The sequence below is a fragment of the Zymoseptoria tritici genome, chromosome 2 (assembly GCF_000219625.1).
Source record: "Zymoseptoria tritici IPO323 chromosome 2, whole genome shotgun sequence".
In the NCBI taxonomy this organism is placed as follows: Eukaryota; Fungi; Ascomycota; class Dothideomycetes; order Mycosphaerellales; family Mycosphaerellaceae; genus Zymoseptoria; species Zymoseptoria tritici.
Window position 1 is genome coordinate 1,960,081 of NC_018217.1, and position 20,609 is coordinate 1,980,689.

Consider the following 20,609-nt stretch of genomic DNA (forward strand, 5'->3'; position numbering starts at 1 on the left):
CCTTCCTGTTATTTGTCTTGCTTAGCAGTACCAGTTCCTCAAGAATGCTGCCACCCACTCGTCAGAGGAAGTCTAGACCACGAGCGGCTTCATGTCGGCATCTGCGTTCACTTCCTCGACGCCAGCGACGTTACACATCACACCTGTTCCCTGTGCCACATGGAATACATGTCGGCGCCCTATTTCTGTTGCCTGTCTCGAGACATGCGGCACACGACCTTCGATCGCCGAGAATTGTGCAAGTCGTCGTTTCAAATATAGTCAGCCATAGCCGCGCGGTATCTCATCAGTTGTCCGCAGCGGCGTGGTCCAGCCAAACGCCAGCAATGGTGGGCGATACGCTGCTTTGAAAGCAAGCACCAACAAGTGAGACCTCGGCGGTGGTAACGGGTCTCGACCAGCAGCTGTGGATACACGATTCGTCACGGGCGACGCAGTACGACGGATGAGCAGACGCACGGATTTTGCTGCCGGGTCGTGCGTGTGCAGCAGCCGCTACGTATCGAAGCGCGCGGCTCGTTTGGTGTTGGTTGCGGCGAGCCTGCGACGGCGTAAGATCGTCGACCGCAGCATCTGCAAGACGGCAATTCGACAGATCTCCCTCGTCCAGTCGACGCACGGAGACGCATGAGAGACACTCAAATGATCTCCTTCGTCCGGTCGACGCACCACGGAGATGCATGAGAGAGGGTACATGTTGACATGCGCTCATTCTACGTCGCCCATCGTAAGGATGATGCATCCCAAGAACTGCTCATGATTCGGCTCCGCTCCAATGGTTCCGAAGGATTTCCACGCGAGCATAGCGACACGACTCACGAGGACGTCTGGCGTCGAGGCAAGTCTTGCCTAACAGCCTCGTCAACCTCTTTGTGAGATACCACCACCGTTCGACATCGCCGTCTCTTTCAAATGCACACCCGCCGCCTGCTGCTGCGCAAGACAAACGGCGAGCGGTAGGGCTGGCACAGAGAGGCTGAGACTCTTCGAGATGTACGCCGCGAACGAGGCCGCGCTGCGATTCATGCCCACACAGTCTGTCGAAACGATGCCTCATCTGGTAGGTGTGCTACCGACCGAGCCACGATGCTTGGCCATCCAATGGCCGCAACGCCATGGTGTCGGCGTCGTCGCTGTAGCCTTTGGTTTGGGTGGATTTAAAATCCCACCGCCGCTATAGCCAGACTTCCAAACCATCAACGCCTCAAACTGCGACCACGACTCCAATAGCAGGATGCGCCTCAAAGTGAGACCAACCACCACCTAAGCAACCCAGAAATTGCCCGAACTACAATAGCGTTCAATCGATGTAGACTTCACGCTTATCCATAGTCCATTTCCCGCCCTCGGGCGCCAGGAGCCAGCGCGGCGGACGGAGTCAAACCCACCATTAGACCAAAGCCCAGTCCCAGCCACTCCCAAAATTTGTCAAAGGACTCCAGGTTGGTGGCTTGCCTTCGATCGTGATTTTTTCACCGGCACGCAGGAAGTGGACTTTAGGGCTGGATGGAGGTTGGCCATCGCCGAGTCCGCGATGGCCGATGGGCACACTTCCCCGACTAGGCAGTAGCAATAGTGCGATCGAAAGCGAATACCTGTAGTACTCACGCTTGACAACAAGTGCAATGGACTCCTCGGGGTTGACATGCAAGCCCCGAAGGCGTTGGATCTACAATCACAGAAACGTTGTTGCAAGGCGTGGTCTGGACTTTGATGATTTGAAGATGCGCGGCGCTCTTCTTCGTCCCGTTCGACCAGCGTTGTGGGCAAGGCGCCTTACTCACTCGCCGTTGCAAGAGGCGTGTCGCTCGGCGATGTTGTCCTGGTCAACTTCATAAATTGCCTTGCAGTTTCGAAGGCCTGCAAATACCGCAAGTGCAATGAAGCTCATTTACCATCTCACGCACAGACCAGTATGAAGAGCGTGCTAAGCCAAGTGCTGCCTGCATACGCTCCATAACGCGGTATATGAGTGCTAGCTCGGTACATTAATATCTGCTAGGTTTGCGAAAGGTTTGAAGCGGCCAAGGATAAGCGGGACGCTTCAGCTAGAAGAGGTAAGAAGCTAAGCTACGTCGAGCTGTTTTGCAAAGTCGAGTCGCGGTCAGCCCTCTGTAGGTCAGAGGGCTGACCTCAGTTTAGGCTTTTACCTTGGTCTCTAACCGCATTCGCTGACGCTGGCCTGTGGGCAAGGTGGTAAATGAGCTCCATTGTGTCTCGCTGGCCCTATCGAAAGCCTTCTCAACGTCACTGGGAGTCCAGACCGCTGCGCGCTGCATGTGAAGTTCATACTTGCTCTCCTCGATCGTGACCTATCCGCGATCGCTTCGGTTGGCCAGGAGAGACATCTCACGTCGCTGGCCCCGGATCATTCGCAATCGCAATGCCTCCACGTCTGACGTCCGGACGTTCCGCCAATGCTGGTCGTCTCGGGCATGCGCACATTTTTCCTTGCTGTCGTACCACATACCATGGCACAAAGTGACGTCTTTGCATTCTTTGGAAGAACAATCGCGGGCCAGGGTTTGGTCTCATCACATCAACGATCTTCATTGCGAATTCCGGGCCTGATCTCGCCTCGCGTGCTTGCTGGGGTCGACAGCCTGGGACGCCCTGCCTGTTTGAGATTGCCGTTTCCGGGAATTTGTGCACAGGTCGTTGTCCTGGTTCCTGCATGCCCGACGAACATGCTTCGGCCATGCCATCGACATGGTTCGGAACCTCATGTGTATGGTTCGGCTGTCTCGCGTCGATGAGTGAAGCCTTGCAATTGTCTTGGTCGATCGAAGATTGGATTGCTTGCCTGCTCATGTGCTTACGATGGCGATGATATCCTCCGGAAAGGAAAGAGCACGAAGTTTCGCCAGGAGAGAAATCAACCAACAAACCCGGCGATGGTCTCACTCCGAGTAAGCACAGCCCAAAGCTAGACATGCGATCGATGAGCTCGTCCATGATGCTTCCTGTTCATCGTCGGCAGACCAGCATCGAGGGAGTTGGTGCTGACGGCTCCAGGGAAGCGACATGATGCCGTTTCCCGAGATTAGTCCGGATGACCATTGTCAACGGAAGGGATGTGGAAGCACAGGGTCAGGCAACAACGTGTAGCTCCTTGACCGTGGTCTCCGATCCGTATGCCCGGGACTGTGAGCACACGAGGATCGAGCGATCGCAGCTTCGACCTCATGCCAGGACAGTGGAGCAGCGCTACAATTCGCCTCGAAATTGCCGTCGCCCGAGTCGCTGCGTGAGATTCTCGTCCTGCGCGCAAGGTTGACATTTCCGGTGACGCCCGCGGAGACCATCTGTGAAAGAACACGAGCTCAGTCTCAAATTCGGTGAGGCGTGCGAAGCAACTGGATTCAGTCCATGCAATTGGTGGCTATTCGTCGAACGCATTAGTCGCCTTCATGATCACACAAGGCTGTGTTTGGCTCCTTGTCCGATGTGTCTCTCCTGGTGTGTCCAGGCGGACTGCCCGACGACCACCACACAGTACTCCGGTCTTCTCCGAGACATCGACAACAGCCTCGTCTTTCTGTTGCTGCACAACTCACCGCTAGCCTCATCTCATGTTAGGTTGGCCATCGAGTACGCTCTTCAACTCACCGCCTTAATTGTACGGGCAGCACGAAATTAGGAAAAACTCCGTGGCTGCAGGAGAGACCACCGCTACGCCAGGTTCCACCCACGGAATTCGACATCGCATGAAGAAATGACAAGAAGCGAGGCCGAGGACGGAGATGACGACCCGAGAGCACCTTGATAAGATCGTTCTGCATCTGCGCGTTTCCAAGGTAGTCCTCTTCATTGCGATGCCTGAGAGATCTGACGAAAGGCTCTGGTGGTACGTGCAAGGGATAGGTCCTCGATGAGATGCTCGTTTGAGCAGCGCGCGTGCCAATGCGGTCGTTCTGGCTTTCAATCGGAGATTGTCTTCTTGCGTGCTCCCAGCGCTTCAAGTCGTGCATCTTGCTGCTACTGGACTGCTGCAGCTCCATCGACAGAGCAGACTCGGAAGTTTGCCATCACGCTCTGTACTGTTGAAGATCAGACGCGTAACGCGTCTTCCTGGCTGGCTTTTTTCGTGTTTATCCTAGAATCCCAGTAGGCACTGAGAAAGGCAACTCAACGTATTGCGGACGTTCAGTGATGCACGTCGTCGGCTCCACATGGTGCGCTTCATACTGAAGCACAGGACTTCAGATGTGGTCTGTGGAATGAATGAAGATGAAGTTGAAGTTGTCAAAGTTGAAGTCGAAGGTGAAACATAGGTATATGGCCCCACCGCGCACGTGAAGAAAGGGCAAGTGGGGGACCCTGCATCGGACCTGGCCGCCGGCGGGCATTGGTGACTCGGCCCAGAAAAAAATGTATTCTCCAACCACGAGTCCAATAGAGCCGCATTTCTACTAGATAAAACACTTCTTGACCCTCTACATCCTCCTCGACAACAACACCTTTCCAGGACTCGATCCTCCACAATACCGCCAGCATGGTCGAAAAAGTCTACGTCACCTACAACGATGTCCGTCCAAGAAACATCATCTCCCAATCCACAAAACAACCCACTAATCCCTCCTCACCAGGTCCATAAACTCTGCCAACACGCCGCGCCCCGCATTCTCTCCTCCTTCAAACCCAACCTCATCATCGCCATCGGCGGCGGCGGCTACGTCCCCGCCCGCATCCTCCGCTCCTTCCTCAAAACCCCGGGTTCGCCCAACATCCCCATCCAAGCCATCGGGCTCTCCCTCTACGAAGAACTCCCCACCTCGTCCGACAAAGAAGTCGAAGTCCCCGGCACCAAAGTCACCCGCACACAATGGCTCGACTTGTCCTCCATCTCCGAGGCGAACTTGATCGGCAAGAATGTGCTCATTGTGGACGAGGTGGACGATACGCGGACCACGCTGGAGTATGCGGTGAAGGAGTTGGAGAAGGATGTAGCGGTTGCGGCGAAAGAGTTGGGGAGGACGGGGGAGAGTACGAAGTTTTCGATCTTTGTGCTGCATAATAAGGATAAGGGGAAGAGGGGCACACTGCCGGAGGAATTGATTGGTGGGGGAAGGTATCTTGCGGCGAGGACGACGGGCGATGTGTGGATTAATTATCCGTGGGAGGCGACGTAAGTGGCATTGAAAGGCTGGAGGGAGAGGGATCGGTTTGCTAACTTGGTTGTGTAGGGATATTGATGAGCATGATCGGTTGGCGGCGGAGCAGAGCCAGAAGGCGGCGTGATCGTGAGGAATATGACCTAGAAAGAAGGATACCATGGGAGGCAGGATGAAGGGCAAAGATATCATGATCTCGGCTGCGACACGGAAAGGAAGCCGCTTACTGAACATATGGTTGGCAGGATACCATTGGTTGGCAGGATACCATAAACCGACAAGACTGCCGCAATGGCAGCACTGGAAAGGAGAGCCGCGAGCGATGTGGTTTGCGAAAGCAGCAATCGTATGCGGTGATTGCTTGCTGCGTTTCCGAACGCTGAAGCAAAGGAATACCAACAATCAACCAGACGGTCTCACCTCTCTACATCCTGCTCTTAGGACAGGTTTCTTGGTGGCGTCGTTCACATTGGAAAATCTCCAACGGAGGTACGTCCAGAGATGGGCCTTCATGACATGGACACAGCATCAAAACAACAGGTCTGTCTATCAAGGTCGTCGACAGAACGCGGTCGATTCATCATCATTTGCCATTGTTGTCATTCTCATCATGAAGGAGCTTTCTCCTAGCTGACTGACTATCTGAGGAACTCTCTCCAACAGTCCTTCTCGATGCCAAAGGCGCCATGATGAGTCCCGATTCCATCGCCTTATCCCTTTCGTGTGGTTGTTCCCCAATTCCGTCTTTTCGCATCCCAACTTCCAGCAGCAATCAGTTTGTTTTTCCAAACCTCATCTCCGTCCGTTCTGCAAAACCTCCACCAGCAGCATTCCGCCCACCTCAACCACTCACACCTCCAATCCTCCTCCCCTCCATCCCCTTCTTCTCCTCCTCACTCACAAACACCGCCCCAAGCAACCAAACTATACTCCCCCACTTGCCACTCCCACTTCTCACCTCCACCTCCGCATCATCCTTGCCTTGCAACACTCTCGCCTTCTTGACAATTTCGCCCATCACATCCCCAACCGTCACACCCTGCCCATCTCTCCTCTCCACATGAATGTGCATCTTGCCCGTTGGTTTCCTCTCCCTCCCAGCCCCTCTGCCACTGCGGGTAAAGTCCCAAACCTTTCTCTCCGGCGCGGAGCTCAGCCCCGACCTCAACGCCATGCTGGTCGTACCCTTCTTCGGCACAACATCATAGTGCACCCAAGCCTCCACAACCCTCACCGGCGGCTGACTCACCAACATGCGACTCCACACCCCGTCCGTCTTCAACAGCCCAATCCAACCCTCCGCCTTGTCCTTACTCAGCCCAGCCTCGAATGGAGAAAGCAGAGAAAGTCCTTCACAAACCATCGCCCTTTCCGCCAAAGGCCTCAGCATCCCTCCCTGTTCGGTGCGCCGGAGGATGAGGGCGTTGATCTCCGTCGGACGAGACGATAACTGCCGTTCAGCCCACTGCTTAGCGGCAAGGTATCCGAGTTGATATTGGAGAAGGACTTCATCGCCGGAGCGGAAGAGGGCGAGGTGGGAAGTGATTTGGTCGAAGACGTACCATTCTCTCTTCTTGGGCCGCGGGGAGGAGAGGTAGGTCGCTGCGCGGAGGGTTGGTGATGTGGTTGTGATGAGTTGGTGCCAGGTTGAGGAGACGAGACGGGCGGAATGGAGGAGGTGGAGGGCCGGGAGGTGGGAGAGGATGAGGGTGAGGAGTTCTGGGGTGCTGAGGACGGCGGCGCGGGTTATGGTGAGGGTGGAGAGGCGGGTGCGCATGGGATGAGTGCGGGTTGGTGTTGGGGGAGTGGTGGGTGGAGTGAGAGTGCGTCGTTTCTGGGAGGGGCGGTCAGCTGATGTTTCGCCTGCATGTGAAAGGGACGAAGGAGGGACTGACCTTTGGAGTCCGCTGCACATCAGTCTCGTCGAACAAACGCTTGGTGGACGGCATGGCTGGTACTACGATGGCGCTGTCGTGAAAGGTCTTGAAGAAACGGGAGGGAAAGGAAGGGAAATGGGAGGAGGGAGGTGGGAGGGTATACCCCCATCCTCCCATGATCTCTGCTTCACCCGAATGGCCACTCCCATTTCTCTCCAGGTGAAGGACTTTCCCCTGGGGAGGGAAGGTAGCGGGCGAGGGAGTGAAGTCCAAGTCGGCCGGGATGCCAATGAGGGATTGGGAGAGAGTGAAGTTGGTTCAGGAGAAGTTTCTTCGTCATGGGTGGAGATGGATGTGGTTGGGAGTGAAGACAATGGGCTGGGTCGCCGATGGACGGTGTGGGGAACCTCCATTCGAGCATCTCGCGCGTGAGTTCTTAGCGCGGGAGGAGAGTGAAGTGATGAATAGTCGGGCAGGCGAGTTGGCAGAATGTGCCAAGAGGCCGTACAAACAACACAGCAGCACATACCAAGTAGCCGTCCAGGTAAGTTCGCAAGACATGTCAGAGTTTCGTGCAGATGACTCCCCGTCAGCAGGAAAGATCTCATAGGCGTGCCTTGACAGGTCGAGGAGTTGTGCAGGCGAGTTAGCAGGGCATGTTCGATATTTCGTTTGCTCAAGTCGGAGAGGTCATTGTCATTGTCGCAAGGAGGGCGAGGAGAATATAAGGTGGCGGTAGTGTTGCTTCCATCCGTGTTCAATTGTTGATTGGTCGGTTTGCGTACCTATTGTACAATCTCGTTTCACCGGTCATGATTTCGTCCAGTGTCCCGTGCTTGCTCCTTTCCAGGCAAACAAGTTTCCCTGTCAATTATTGTACCATCCTTTCTCCCTCGCCTCCATCCAATGCCCACAATCAAGCTCCTCCACTTCATCTCGCAGCCCCCTTAATCCCCAGTCCCACCGGCGAAGCACCCACCCTCGCCTTCTTCCCCATCGCATACCCGGCCGCTTCATCCTCCTCCATCGCCCTCTTCGACGGCCTCTCCTGTTGTCTCCCGGGAACGTTCTTCCTCACCGCCCCGAACAGCGTCGTCTGCCTCATCTGTCCGTCACTCGGTCGACTTGTCGTCCTCTGCTCCGGATGCTCCTGTCTCAACATCTGCGTCGCGGCCCTCGAAGCGAAAGATTCATTCACATTGTCGTCGTCGTGTTCGAGAATTTCTGTTTCCGCTTCGCTGTCGTCGTCGTCGGAGGCGGAGACTGTGCCGTCGGATTGCTGTGCGTCGGCTTCCATTTGCGTGCGAGCGGAGTACGAGGTCGCCTGGTCTTGCACTGGGAGAGGTTGACGGTAGACATTCACTGGACGGGCAGTTGTGCGAGAGACCGGAGCCGTGGCGGGAATTCGAGCGGGGGCCTCGCGGCCGTGAGGCGTTGTGTGGGTTGGCGGCATCATGCGTTGAGGCGTGGCGGGAAGACTGGACAGGCTGTGGACATTGCGCTTGTGGCCTTTTCCAGGAGCTGAGCGTGCGGACTCTTGGCTGGCCATTTCGGAGGCTTGGACGAGTGCTGCGAATGGGTTCTGTTGAGGTGGTTGGGTCATGGCCTGTCGAGGGTGGTAGGTGCTGTAAGGAGTGCGGCGGACGTGTTCGACTGGAGCTTCGGACCTCGCACGTCGGAGTGCATCTCTGCTTTCGCGGATACGTTCGCGCATGAGAGTGACTCTGTCGTTCAGACTGGCGAGCTCGGTCTCCTGCCGTTCGATGACTCGGTGTTGGTGCTGGCATTGCGCTTCTAGTCCACGATTGACATGACCTAGATTCTGGATCTCGGCGCACATTCGCTGGTAGAGGTCTCGGTGGACTTGAATCAGACCCAGATCGTCTTGCTGGACAGGTGTCGCAGCAGCTCGGTTGCGATCAGCACGGTGGATGATCTCGTTCTCCGATTGTTGCATGCGAGCTTCCACTTCCAGACGCTCGATGTGAGCCTCGCTTTCCTGCAATTGCATATTGTGTTGTAGCTTATAGTGTGCGGCCGTCATCTTCGCTTCCTGATACGCAGCCTGGACTTCCACCAACTTGTCGCGCAGCATCTTCGGTGTCGCATTGTTGAGCTCGTCACTGTTGAGGGTGCGTGGGATCGCATTGGACATGCGCTCGGGTTGAGGAGCAGTCTCGATGGTCGGCGGGGGAGTGGAGATGTGCGATACGGCGGTGTTGGGTGTGGGCGACTTTGGGCGATTCGACGTGCGGGCTTGGGTGGAAGGTGGTGGGGTCATGCTGCTGGAGGAGGTGGGCTGTTTGCCAGAGGGGAGGATGGCGTGCGACGTCTCGGGGGTTACTGGTGCAGCCATGTGTGTTGTCGAATGAGGGTGAAGGTGTTCCTTTGAAGGCAGGACGGAGGAGTCCATCGCTGCAGGCAGGGAGTCGTGGAAGATGTTGCGACAATGCGGTCTCGTCGCAAAGGTGTGAGAGAGAGTCGGGATTGACGTCGCAGGAATTTTGAGTTCAACGTTGGTGCAGGCGAGGGGAGGCGGTCAGAGCGAGAGGCGCATGCGGGAGAGCAGGGCGAGTCAATGTGGGTGACTGTCGTGCGTGAGGAAGAGATGCAGCACGAGTGGTCGTTGTTGTTGTCGCATTGGAGGGAGAGAGTCTTCGTCGCAAGGGAGAAAATGAGCGAGAGACCTTTGCGACCGGACGGAGGAGGAGAGAGAGAGATGGCTGGTCTGTGGTTCGTGTGGCTGGACCAGCGTCGGTCTAGCGGTAGTTCTTCCGCTCTTCCGCTCCGACGGCCCGCTCCTCTTCGGTCGGCAAGAGACGATCGTGTCGAGGGGTAATGGAGATACAACAGACGAGAGGGTTTTGTTGATATCGTGGACACTCGTGGACACTTGGTGGACAGAAGGACATTGCCTTCGCCATGGACAATCGATCCTCCTCCGCACTCCCACGCGTGCAGTCGAGACTCCCTGCGCCGGGGAAGTCCAAACTCCCGGCTCCTCCTTCGTCAACGCAGGGGACATCCATCCGACCACCGAGTCCCGTGAAGAGCGCTGGAAGCCTGAAGGGACCCCCTCAACTGCAGAAGCGCGCCTCTTTGTTGTCCGTGTCACGTCCATCTCAGAATGTGTCCAAAGCAGCGCCACCTCCTTCCAAGCCAGTCGCCAACAAGACAAATCTTCCCAATGCGCCACGATCCCTCGTCAGGCCAACTCCTGCAGCCAGTTCCCTCTCCAAACCGCGACCTTTGCCCGCCAAGTCACGCGCCATCGAAGACGAGGAGACGCATGACCAGTTGAGCTCGTTGGACAGCTTCCGATCAAACTCTCGACAGGGCTTTTCCAACGAGCCCGAATATGAGGAATACGATGAATCACCGCCAGAGCCCATCGAAGATCCACCGCGAAAGGTCTCGCGACCGTCACTATCAGACCGAACCATCGAGAGTCTGAACTCAGTTCCCGGAACGCCAAAGGACAGACGACGCTCAAGTTTCTTCAACCCCGTCGAGAGCCCCATGGCAATGCCTCCGCCACCACGTCCAGGCTCGAGCTCAAGTCGGAGTGCAAGCCGTAATGGCAGTAGACCGGGCACCAGCGATGGCTCCTTCGGCAAACCGCTCGCCAGTCCCGCGTTGTCCGGGAAGTCCTACTCTTCCAGTGCCAAGCCCGCCTCCCGAGTGACCTCAAGAACTTCTAGCATTGGCTCAAGTGCGTCCAGTCGGCGTAGTATCAGTGGCAACTTGACCAGCAGATTGCAGGAGGCCAAGACACCTGTACCGCAGCGCAGTGCTTCACCTGCAAAATCTGGTATCACGACTCCTGGAAGTGGTGTGCCGAAGCCGTCTGGTCTAAGCAAGCCGAGTACTGTGTCGACGCCAAAGTCTCTCAAGCCGCCGTCTATCAAACCTGCGGGATTGAAACCGCCAGCATCGAGGCCACAGTCATTGAAACCACCCGCGGCAAAGCCAGCGACCGTCAAGCCGCCGGCGGTCAAGCCTCCTGTTGCAAAACCAGCCTCACTTCGACCGCCATCGATCAAGCCAACTGGTGTGAAGACATCTGCTCTCAAACCTCCTTCAAAGTCTGCCCCTCTCAGAGCGCCTTCCCGAGAGGACGATGCAGCGCCAGAGCCTCGAGGCCGATCACCACCAGCAGCACCACAATCTGTTGCGTCCAACGAAGGGGAGCAAGAAGATGTATCTCACGACATGCCTGCGGAGAAACCAGAACCCAAACGTGTCATCTCGAATTCATCTTCCGCTCTGCGACAACAAATCGCAGCTGCAAAGGCCGCCGCACGAAAGGCCCAACTACCACAGCATGACTCGCCTCAAGATCCACATTTGAACGGCGATCCAGCGCCCGAGGAAGATTTCCACACCGATCCCTTCAATCAAGCGCCGAGAGACGAGAAGCACATTTTTCGCAACCGCGTCAACACCGCACGAATGACCGGCAAGCTGAACATTGCCGCGATGAGTCTGAAGAGCATCCCTGATGAAGTGTTGAAAATGTACGACTCTGCTTCGATGACAGAGAGTAATGTTAATTGGGCAGAAGTGGTCGATCTCACCAGATTTGTCGCGGCCGACAACTATATTGAGGAGTTTGACGATGCAGTCTTCCCAGACCGATCAGCGGAGGAGTTGGCCGACGATGAGGATGCGCAGGGAAACCAGTTTGGCGGGCTGGAATACCTCGACTTGCATGGTAATTGGATCATATCGCTGCCCATGGGACTGCGACGACTCGAGAGGTTGACGAGTCTCAACGTCGCGAACAACAAGCTCGGCAACGGTGCTTTCGACATCATTGCTCAGATCCCGGCACTGAAGGAGCTTCGGTTAGGACACAACAATTTGGACGGCAACCTTACAACATCAATCTGCGAGTTACAACACCTGGAAGTCCTCGACCTGCAACACAATCGACTGCTAGGCTTACCAGACGCCATCCGCTCGCTCAAACACCTTCGTGTCCTCAACGTCTCCAACAACCAGCTCACAGCAATCCCGATGGACGCCTTCCAGTCCATCTCCCTCGTCGATCTCGACGCAAGCAGCAACGCTCTCATCGGCTCCCTCTTCCCGATGGGCGGCCAAAACGGCCACCCCACCCTCCAACACCTCAACCTAGCCAACAACTCCCTCGCCGCCCTCGCCTTCTCCGAGACCCTCGACATGCCACGTCTGGAAGATCTCAACATCACAAACAACCACATGACCATCCTCCCCTCCATCGCCTCCTGGAGCCGCCTCCTCACCCTCACCGCAGGCGACAACAAACTCTCCGACTTCCCCCACGGCTTCACCTCGCTGATGAAACTACGGAACGTCAACGTCTCCAGCAACGACATCCGCATCCTCGACCCCGAAGTAGGCCGCATGGAGGGGCTCGAAGTTCTCCTCCTCGCCGCCAACCCTCTCCGGGAAAGGAAATTCCTCACCATGTCCGCGGCAGATATCAAGCGCGATCTGAAGTCCCGCCTCGCACCAGATCCATCCGACGACCCACCCGACAGCCCCATCACCGTCGTCGGCGCGGAGGACGCCTCTCCTTCCTCACACTGGACACTAAAGGGCAACGGACTCCTCGACCTCGCCGCACAATCTCTCACCGACGACGACCTAGCCGACCACCTGGAATCCTTCCTCTCCCACCCTTCCAACGCCGACGGTCTGAAGACTCTTCACCTCCAATACAACCGCCTCACCCACTTCCCACCCTCCCTCGCCCTCGCCACGAATCTCCGATCCCTCGACCTCTCCGGCAACCCCCTATCATCAACCTACCTGGTGGAGCCAACCACCCTCCCCCACCTCCTCGACCTAACCCTTTCAAAATGCAACCTCACGACCCTGCACCCTCTCCTCTCCTCCCTCTCCGCCCCGCTCCTTACCACCCTCAACATCAGCGTGAACCGCCTCTCCGGCTCCCTTCCTTCCCTCCGGCACTCCTTCCCGTCCTTGACAACCCTCTTCGCGTCGGACAACAAGTTCGCGAGCATGACAGCGGAAAGTCTCATGGGTATGCACACGGTGAATCTGGCGAGCAATGAGTTGGCGGGGTTGGATCCGGAGATCGGGTTGTTGTGGGAGGAAGGGTTGAGGGCGTTGGAGGTTGGAGGGAATGTGTTTCGCGTTCCGGGGCATGTAGTGCTGGGCAAGGGAACGGAGGGCGTGTTGAGGTGGTTGAGGGGACGGTTGCCGGAGGGGCATTCTGGGGTGATTGGAAGGGAGGAGGAGGAGTGAGGAGAACGAGGAGTAAGGTTGGAAGCATTGGATCGATGGTGGAGGAGGAGGTGTGGAGTGGAATGTATAGGTATGGAGGAAAGGAATTGCAAGAGACCCGTTGTTGACTACCGGTGATCTTGGCGTGGAGGTGATTGAGTTACCTTGGTCAGAGTCGTCAAGCTTGTCATTGCTTTGAAGCGTCACAGCCTACACAATCCTCTTTCGACTCGGGTTAAGATTCGATTAATTTCTGCATTCGACAAAGGAAGTGCCAAAGAGAACGACACTCGAATTGCGCCGCACAAAGCCTTCTTTGACGCCGCACCCATTGTCCTTCAACCCAGAGGCGTATTCGACCCGTCCAGGTCCAAACGGGACCTTGTTCTCGCCCTGCCTCTTCACATATCGTTATAAAGAGACGACTCGCCCTCGCATATCTCAACTCCTTCCATCCAATACAGCAACACAACACAACGCTACATCCATTCCATTCCATTCCACTCCCACAACAAAAAACCACACACTCTTTCCACCACCACCACCATCAACAACCTCAACAAACCATGCTCTCCCTCTTCCGCACCCTCCTCCTCGCTCTAGCAGCAGCAACAGCAACCCTCACCACCGCCTCCCCCCTCCCCCTCCCCAAACAATCCTCCTCCATCGCCCCGCACTCGCAATCCTGCACCGCGCGCGCTCCGGGCGGCATCGGCGGCGAACTCCTCAAATACGACGTCCGCATCGGCCGCGTCTACGACCAGAACAAATGCAAAGCCGCCCGGAAAGCGCTGCGCAAGTCGCAGGAACTGGGAGCGTTTTCGTGTAAGCAAATGAAGGGTCCCGAGGGGCATATGCGGATTACGTTTGAGACGGGCGGGTTTAATCGAGAGGGAGTGAATCGCGCGTTGGATGGGGTGTTTCCGATTATTGCGGGGGGGACGGGGGGGTTTAGGTGTCCGAAACATTGAAGTGGGTTGAAAGGGGGGAGGAGGTGGGTAGGGGATGGAGAGGATGGAGTGTGGGTTTGGAGGCGGATTTGATGGGCTTCCCTCCGTGGGCGAGAGATTGTTGTAACAGGGTAGTCAGTTCACTAGATGTGAGCGTCGTACTACCACCTTATATTTACTTCTTTTGCTGTAATCTTCAGACTGCTTGTGCTTTTTCCAGCGGCCGTTTCTTGTGTTGGTGTAGATTCCGGTATGTTTGATTTTGTTCCAGAGATGGTATGAGTGTCTTCTATTCGAGCGGGGAGCTGAGCAGCAAGCGTGCGGACAATGGTGTTGATTGTCTGTAACAGACAGTGCAGTTGAGCCTTATAAACTTGTTCGTGGCCGCAGTCTTGGGCAAGGAGAGGCATAGATCATCTTGAACACTTTTGATTCACTCGAGCAGGTCCACATCCCTTGGTGTCAGCAAATCGAATCCCAGAAAGTCTAGCCACGATCTTGCGGCAGACCACGACCTGAGTAACAAGCAAGGGACCGACATGTCTGACGGACGCACAGAACAGCAGCAGTCATGGTATGATCGGGGTCTCCTCAAGTCAACACACTGTGCGCAGGCATGACTACGCCACAGACCAACTCCTCGCCTTGACCAGAGACAACTACAGTAAAGATCAAGTCCTAGCCTTGTCCATCACATCCGGCGACTCGACACGTACGATCGACGTCAAAAATCATCCGAGCCTTCAAGCCATTCGCCGGCTCATGCGTCATGCTCGTCGAGCTACCGGCATTGTCTCTCGGTGAGGTATGTCAAGTCGAACCCACTCGAGCAATCCTCAAACTTTTCGATCAGCGCTGTGCGGGTTTGAGACCAGGCGAGGGGATCGAACCGTGGACGCCGGACATGGAAGTTGCTTTCAACGACTTCATGGCCACGGGCAGAGTGCGGGAATACATCACCGCACTCAACAGCGATGAGCCTTGGGGTGACGACCAGTCTGTTCCAACGCCAGGGGAGGAGGAAGCCAGTCTGCACGAATGGTGTGGGAAGTTGTTTCGACACGGAGCTGCGTGCGTACAAGTTCCTTTCCACGCTGCAGGGGAAGCAGATTCCTCGGCTTTTCTCTGCAGAGCAACCCTCACTGTGCCGCTCGACTGTGCAAACTCGAGTGTGATACGAGGAACGGAGTTCGAGACGATCAAGGGCCTGCTGTTTGAGTACATTCAATGGCCAACGTTGTCCGAGATAGCAGGCTTTCTCCTAATGGACAGCTGGCAGAGTCTCGTCGACCAAGCGGTCTGGAATAGTGCGGACGTATTCGCAAATGGGCCCCTTGAATTCTCATATCAGGTGCTCGAATTTTCTGATCAACAAGCACGCTGACTGATCAGCCACGATAACATTTGTTGCGCCCGTAGTCTCGCGGTACCGACCATGTGGAATCTCTCGCAGTGGCTATGAAGAGTCGCCAAGTCAACGAGGAAGGCGAATGTGCCGTGGTAATGTGATAGATAGTAGAGGCCGGGGTTGACCAAGGTGACATTCATCTGGCGGGCTAGTCTCAGGCGCTCAGACCACCTCGCTTAACGGGCCTATTAGCTGCAAGCAGCTGGCCCTACTGTAGGTGGTCTAAGGGTCCAGACGCGCTTTTTTCGTAATAGAGCGCAGCATTAGTATGTAAACACTACTAACATATAGTGTAGCATTAATAACGGCTAGTAGCGACGACAGCGACACTAGGTATAATATTCAAATTTCGGATACTATAACTTTGTACAACTAGACCTGCTAAACAACCTCCTACTATCTATTTGTCTATACCTCCTTAGTAGCGACCTCTAATAGAGCTCGCGTACCTCGCATCTTAACGACGCGTTTATATAGCAGGACGCGAGCTCTATTAGAGGTCGCAGTTGGCGACTAATGCTAACAAAACTATATCTACTAGAACCGTACGCGCTCCCTTTGCAAAGTTATAGTCCCCGATTCTCTAATAGCTCCCTCGAAGGCCCGCCGTAGACAACTAAAGGTCGCTAATCCCCGATCTTGCGCTAGCGATATCTTAAGCAGCTTTAGTATTAGCAGCACCGGACAAGATAAGAACAGTATAGGGACGTCGGTCGTTAAGGAAAATCGATCGCAAGAGTAGTCTCCTAGTATAGATATCGAGCGTATAGTTGCCCTACTCGACTAGTTTAATAGGTGCCTAGGCGACGACGACAGTAGTAATAGCGGGCTTTCGGACGTACCTAATAACTTCGATAATACAGGAGGGCTTTAAGGTAGTCTGCAAGCATCCGTTAAGGCGTCCGAGGAAGATTTGTCTATACAGAAGGTCCTAGGTAGAGGGGATATAAGGATCTATTTCGCTAGGCGACGCGAATAGGTAGCTAAGATAACCGCCGCTCTATTGCGTACGCTAGTAGAGGTTAATAACGCAGGCATAGAGAAGGTCGTGCTTTAGGCGCTGTATAATGCATAGCGGCAAAACACTAACCCGGAAGCTATGCGTTCTACCTAGCTCGGTCCGGTAGGCGCTAACGGTAAGCTAACCCTCGAGATACCTAAAGATATAGTTAGCAGTCTGTTTGTGCTGTCGCGCCGGCGGGCGTTTCTTTAGGTGCGCAATACAATTAACTAGGCGATCGACGAGCCTATCCCCGTTAATAGTAGGCTACCTATAACTACCGCTTAGCAGATGCATTTAGTTTAGCAGGCGGTGCGACTCCTCCTTCCCTACTACGCTCGCCCGCCGCAGGTCCGGGCACTCTATTAGCTGCTGTTTAACAACCGAGATCTTGTCTAGATCGCTGCTACGTCCGCAGGCAAGAGCCTCGTCTTCTAGGTATAGCCTATTATCCGCAACAAGATGTCGATCCTAATCTTACCCTTAAACTAGATTAGCAGGGAACAGTTTAAAAGGATTAAAGGCATAGGAGGCAAGCTAGTTGCACTAACATATAATACGAAGGCTAGTGCTATAGCAGATAACTAGAAACTCCTATATTCTAGCAGGTGCACCTACTTAATATTATCTCTAGAGATAGCTATACAGTCCTAGTTCCGGAAGCTTATAATAAGGACCGACGTACAGAAAAGGCTAGGAATACTCGTCTACGATAAGTTTTATCTCGTCTACTAGTAGGGCATTAAGGGAGGAGGATTCCGGAAATAGTATACCTAGCTAAAGAACCTCCGGACTATACTTTACGAGCGGGTAAAGTTTTACGGCTGCTCTGCGACGCTTAATATGTCTACTCTACTCAAATGTTAGGAGGCGGCCGGGTTCGACCTAGACACTTAGCTTATTCGCGATCCGATCGATCGGCCGGAGATATCGATATAGTGTTATGCTATTCCGGACAGGATGCTAACGAACTAGCGGGCACTTTAGTATCTGCTCGCAGACCTAGTCGGCCCGGACGGCGTTGCTAGACCTTAGAGCGTAGAGAAGACGATCGTCTTTATTAACAGCCGTGCCGGCATCTATGCCGCTGCTGCTAGTCTCCGGGCCTATATCTAAGTAAGGTATCCTAGTTAGCTAAGTTCGGACGAAGTACACTAGCTTGTAAGGACTTACTACGGCAGGACCGTAAGGAGGACTTAGGCAAATGTTATCCGAGAGTTCTAGAAGCCCGACTCCCGCATCCGCATCCTTCTAGCTACTAAGGCGCTTAGCCTAGGGGTTAACTTACCTAATATCAAACGCATTGTGTAGTACCGACTAGCTATAAACGGCACTATGCGTACTATTATCTAGCGTGCTAGCCGCGCAGTCTAAGACAGTCGAAAATAGGGAGCTAGTTCGTTTACGTTCCTACATAATCCGTAGATGCTCGGTAATCGGGTTATATAAAGGCCGCCGGACTCTTAGGTCCCTACGAGATAGCAGAGCTAAGCAGACGACGATACCGCAACGCCTACGAGCTCTAACGCTAATATAGATTGCCTGTTAGACGCTAGTTTAGATGTCGATAAGCCTCTTTAGGTTAGCTAATCGAAGAAAAAGAAGGGTAAACTAACAAATTAGTAGAAGCGCGACAAGATAGATAGATATGTCTAGAAGTTTGTTAACGCTTGTCCGCCAAGTAGTACATCCTTTCTACTGTCTTATCGCCGCGTTGCGGCACTTAAGTTGTTTTCTAAGGTACCTAGGCCGGTAGCAGGACGTGTCTATTGCGATATCTGCTCGCCGGCGTCCGCTCTACCTTCGGATTATATGCTCGAATAGGCGACTAATCTAGGTACTCGTACGGCGGCAAGCATTACCTAGCTATACCTTAAGTCGATCCGCGATAGTCTAATTAAATAGGAGTCCGGAGCCGCTTAGTTATACTATAGTAACGCCGTCTTTCCGGGAGTTCCTAGGTCTCTACTACCTTCGTATGTAGTTAACTACCTCGCCAAAGCGTACAGTATAGAGGACGCGCTACCCGATTTTAGCTATAGCCGGATCTAGGGACTCTATATAGGTATCGACTTCGTAGTCTCTTCTAAGTTGTGCGACATGCTAGCACTACAGTTGTCGACCCTGCGCAAGGTCGCGGAGTCTATTAAAGCCTAGCGGCTATAGGAGCTTGCGACTAAGCGCGAGGGTCGGGAGAGGGAGCGCTAGGAGGAGCGCTAGCGCTAGCGGCTCCGACGAGAAGAGGCCTCTTCTAGTCGAGAACGGGATTATTTCGCAGCCTCTTAGGAAGTAAGGTCTACTAGTGCTCCGGACCCTCGTATTATCGCCTTTACTACTAGCAGTGCTCGTTCGGTCCTTGCTTGTACACCCTCCCTAGTATCGCCTACCTCCTTAGTTATTACTAGTTCTAAGCGCCGCCGAGGGAAGGCGAAAGCTCCTCCTCTGCCTACTCCCGGCCTATCTACTAGCGCCTAGCCTCTACCTCCTACGGCAGTTCCTAGCCCTACGGCGGTAGGCTCTCGGAAGGGCAAGAGCGCGGCTTCTAGTCCTGTTGTCGCCCGAGCCTCGCTAGTGCACAGATTCGGCACAGAATTGGATCCTAATCGTCGAGGCTCTCGTACGCCTACTCCTGTTTCTCTAGCATCCTCCGAAGCAGCCTAGTCGCCTATAACTACGGAAATATCTTAAGGCAGGAAGCGGGTCGTAAACGGGGTTTATTAGCGGCATCGACTCGGGTAGATTAATAGTTATGTAGATAAGCTAAATAGAGAGAAGAGGTAGTCGGCGCTAGGTAGTTTGTTTTACTAAGAATGCTAAGTTATAAGTGTATTTTTAGCTACTAGGCTCTTAGTTAACATTAGTTAACACTATCGTTAACCTTATCTTAAGCTAAGTTAATATTAATATCTTACAATATAGATTAACAACAGTTAGCTTCTAGTTCTCGCTGTATGCGTAGTCCTCGTCTACCTGCCCCCTAGTCGCTATCTAATTCGCCCGAGGGCTCGCCGCCACCTACGACTAAAGCTAGCTAGCAGACGAAACCTAAGCCGACTAGGAGGAAGAGAGGGAACAACTAGTATAGCGACTCGAAGTCCGCTCGCGAGAAAGTAGACTTTATACTACAGACTATTCGCGGGCAGCACCTATCGTTCGAGGACTTCCTAACGCTTTATATAACGACTAAGAAAGAATAGAACATACCTAACTAGGGCGAGCGGGCGGCTACTAGGGCGGCAAAGTTAGCACGGATTCTGTAGGAGGATAAAGTAGTAGAGTGCATCGCACTATATATATCTAATAGTAAGTAGCTAAGTGCTGCGAGTCTAGCGAAAGAGCTCGAGGATCTAAAGGGACGGAAGGTAAGCAATATTAGCATATATAGGTTCTATTGCTAAGTCTATATAGGAATTCGGGTCTTAGGACAGAAAACTGCCTATAGAAGAACTAGATTACAGAGACGCGGTAGCAGCTATAGGTTAGTACGTCCTATCTATTTAGGCTCTCGTAAAGGAGCTCTTAGGCTTGCCGGCAACTTAGGATCTCTCTAAGTTAATGCTCCGCCGCATTAGTCTTATTTCCAGTATGCTTCTGCGCATAAGACATCCTCGATCCGGGAACTAGTTCGCTATGCAGTTAGGAGTGTACCTGCAGAGTTAAGGTGTTAAACGTCGCGTTCTTGCGGTCCTAGCTAGACTAGGTATATACGGATACCCGAAGAGTATATACCGTTGCAACCGGATACTCTACAACCTAGCTACTAGTTGTATTAAGGCATTCGGCCGGTCTAACCTTACCTATAGTATATTCGACAACCTAGACTACTTTGCCCGCGTCGGCTAGCATAGCTTCGGCAGGCGGGACGTCCTAAAACATATTACTACTGTAAAATAGTTTAAGAGCATCGAGGTACTACGCTTAGGCCTAAAGAAAGAACTATTCTAAGAGGACAGGCCGCTTTAGCTACAAGACATCCTAGATAGCCTAGGCAACTAGCACGACGCTTAGCAGAAGGCAATCTTACTC

The 20,609-nt window shown here is 54.0% G+C and overlaps 5 protein-coding genes across 5 annotated transcripts; 3 read left to right on the plus strand and 2 right to left on the minus strand.

Moving 5' to 3' along the window:
- Positions 1-4,495: 4,495 nt before the first annotated feature.
- MYCGRDRAFT_55345 (uncharacterized protein) lies at positions 4,496-5,440 on the plus strand (the record flags this gene model as incomplete). Its single annotated transcript, XM_003854910.1, has 3 exons — positions 4,496-4,528; positions 4,590-5,128; positions 5,187-5,440. 3 exons carry the CDS (start codon positions 4,496-4,498, stop codon positions 5,239-5,241), a joined length of 627 nt encoding a protein of 208 aa, XP_003854958.1.
- A 515-nt stretch (positions 5,441-5,955) lies between these two features.
- Positions 5,956-7,063, minus strand: MYCGRDRAFT_90785 (uncharacterized protein; the record flags this gene model as incomplete). Its single annotated transcript, XM_003855481.1, has 2 exons — positions 5,956-6,948; positions 7,010-7,063. The coding sequence occupies 2 exons, from the start codon at positions 7,061-7,063 to the stop codon at positions 5,956-5,958; spliced, it is 1,047 nt and encodes a 348-aa protein (XP_003855529.1).
- An 859-nt stretch (positions 7,064-7,922) lies between these two features.
- On the minus strand, positions 7,923-9,347 carry MYCGRDRAFT_90786 (uncharacterized protein; the record flags this gene model as incomplete). The annotated part of the gene is made up of 1 exon (XM_003855480.1): positions 7,923-9,347. The coding sequence occupies one exon, from the start codon at positions 9,345-9,347 to the stop codon at positions 7,923-7,925; it is 1,425 nt and encodes a 474-aa protein (XP_003855528.1).
- Positions 9,348-9,851: 504 nt separating this feature from the next.
- MYCGRDRAFT_68433 (uncharacterized protein) lies at positions 9,852-13,302 on the plus strand (the record flags this gene model as incomplete). Its single annotated transcript, XM_003854911.1, has 2 exons — positions 9,852-10,969; positions 11,216-13,302. 2 exons carry the CDS (start codon positions 9,914-9,916, stop codon positions 13,244-13,246), a joined length of 3,087 nt encoding a protein of 1,028 aa, XP_003854959.1.
- Positions 13,303-13,791: 489 nt separating this feature from the next.
- Positions 13,792-14,979, plus strand: MYCGRDRAFT_90788 (uncharacterized protein; the record flags this gene model as incomplete). Its single annotated transcript, XM_003854912.1, has 3 exons — positions 13,792-14,050; positions 14,396-14,425; positions 14,807-14,979. 3 exons carry the CDS (start codon positions 13,792-13,794, stop codon positions 14,977-14,979), a joined length of 462 nt encoding a protein of 153 aa, XP_003854960.1.
- Between the last annotated feature and the right edge of the window lie 5,630 nt (positions 14,980-20,609).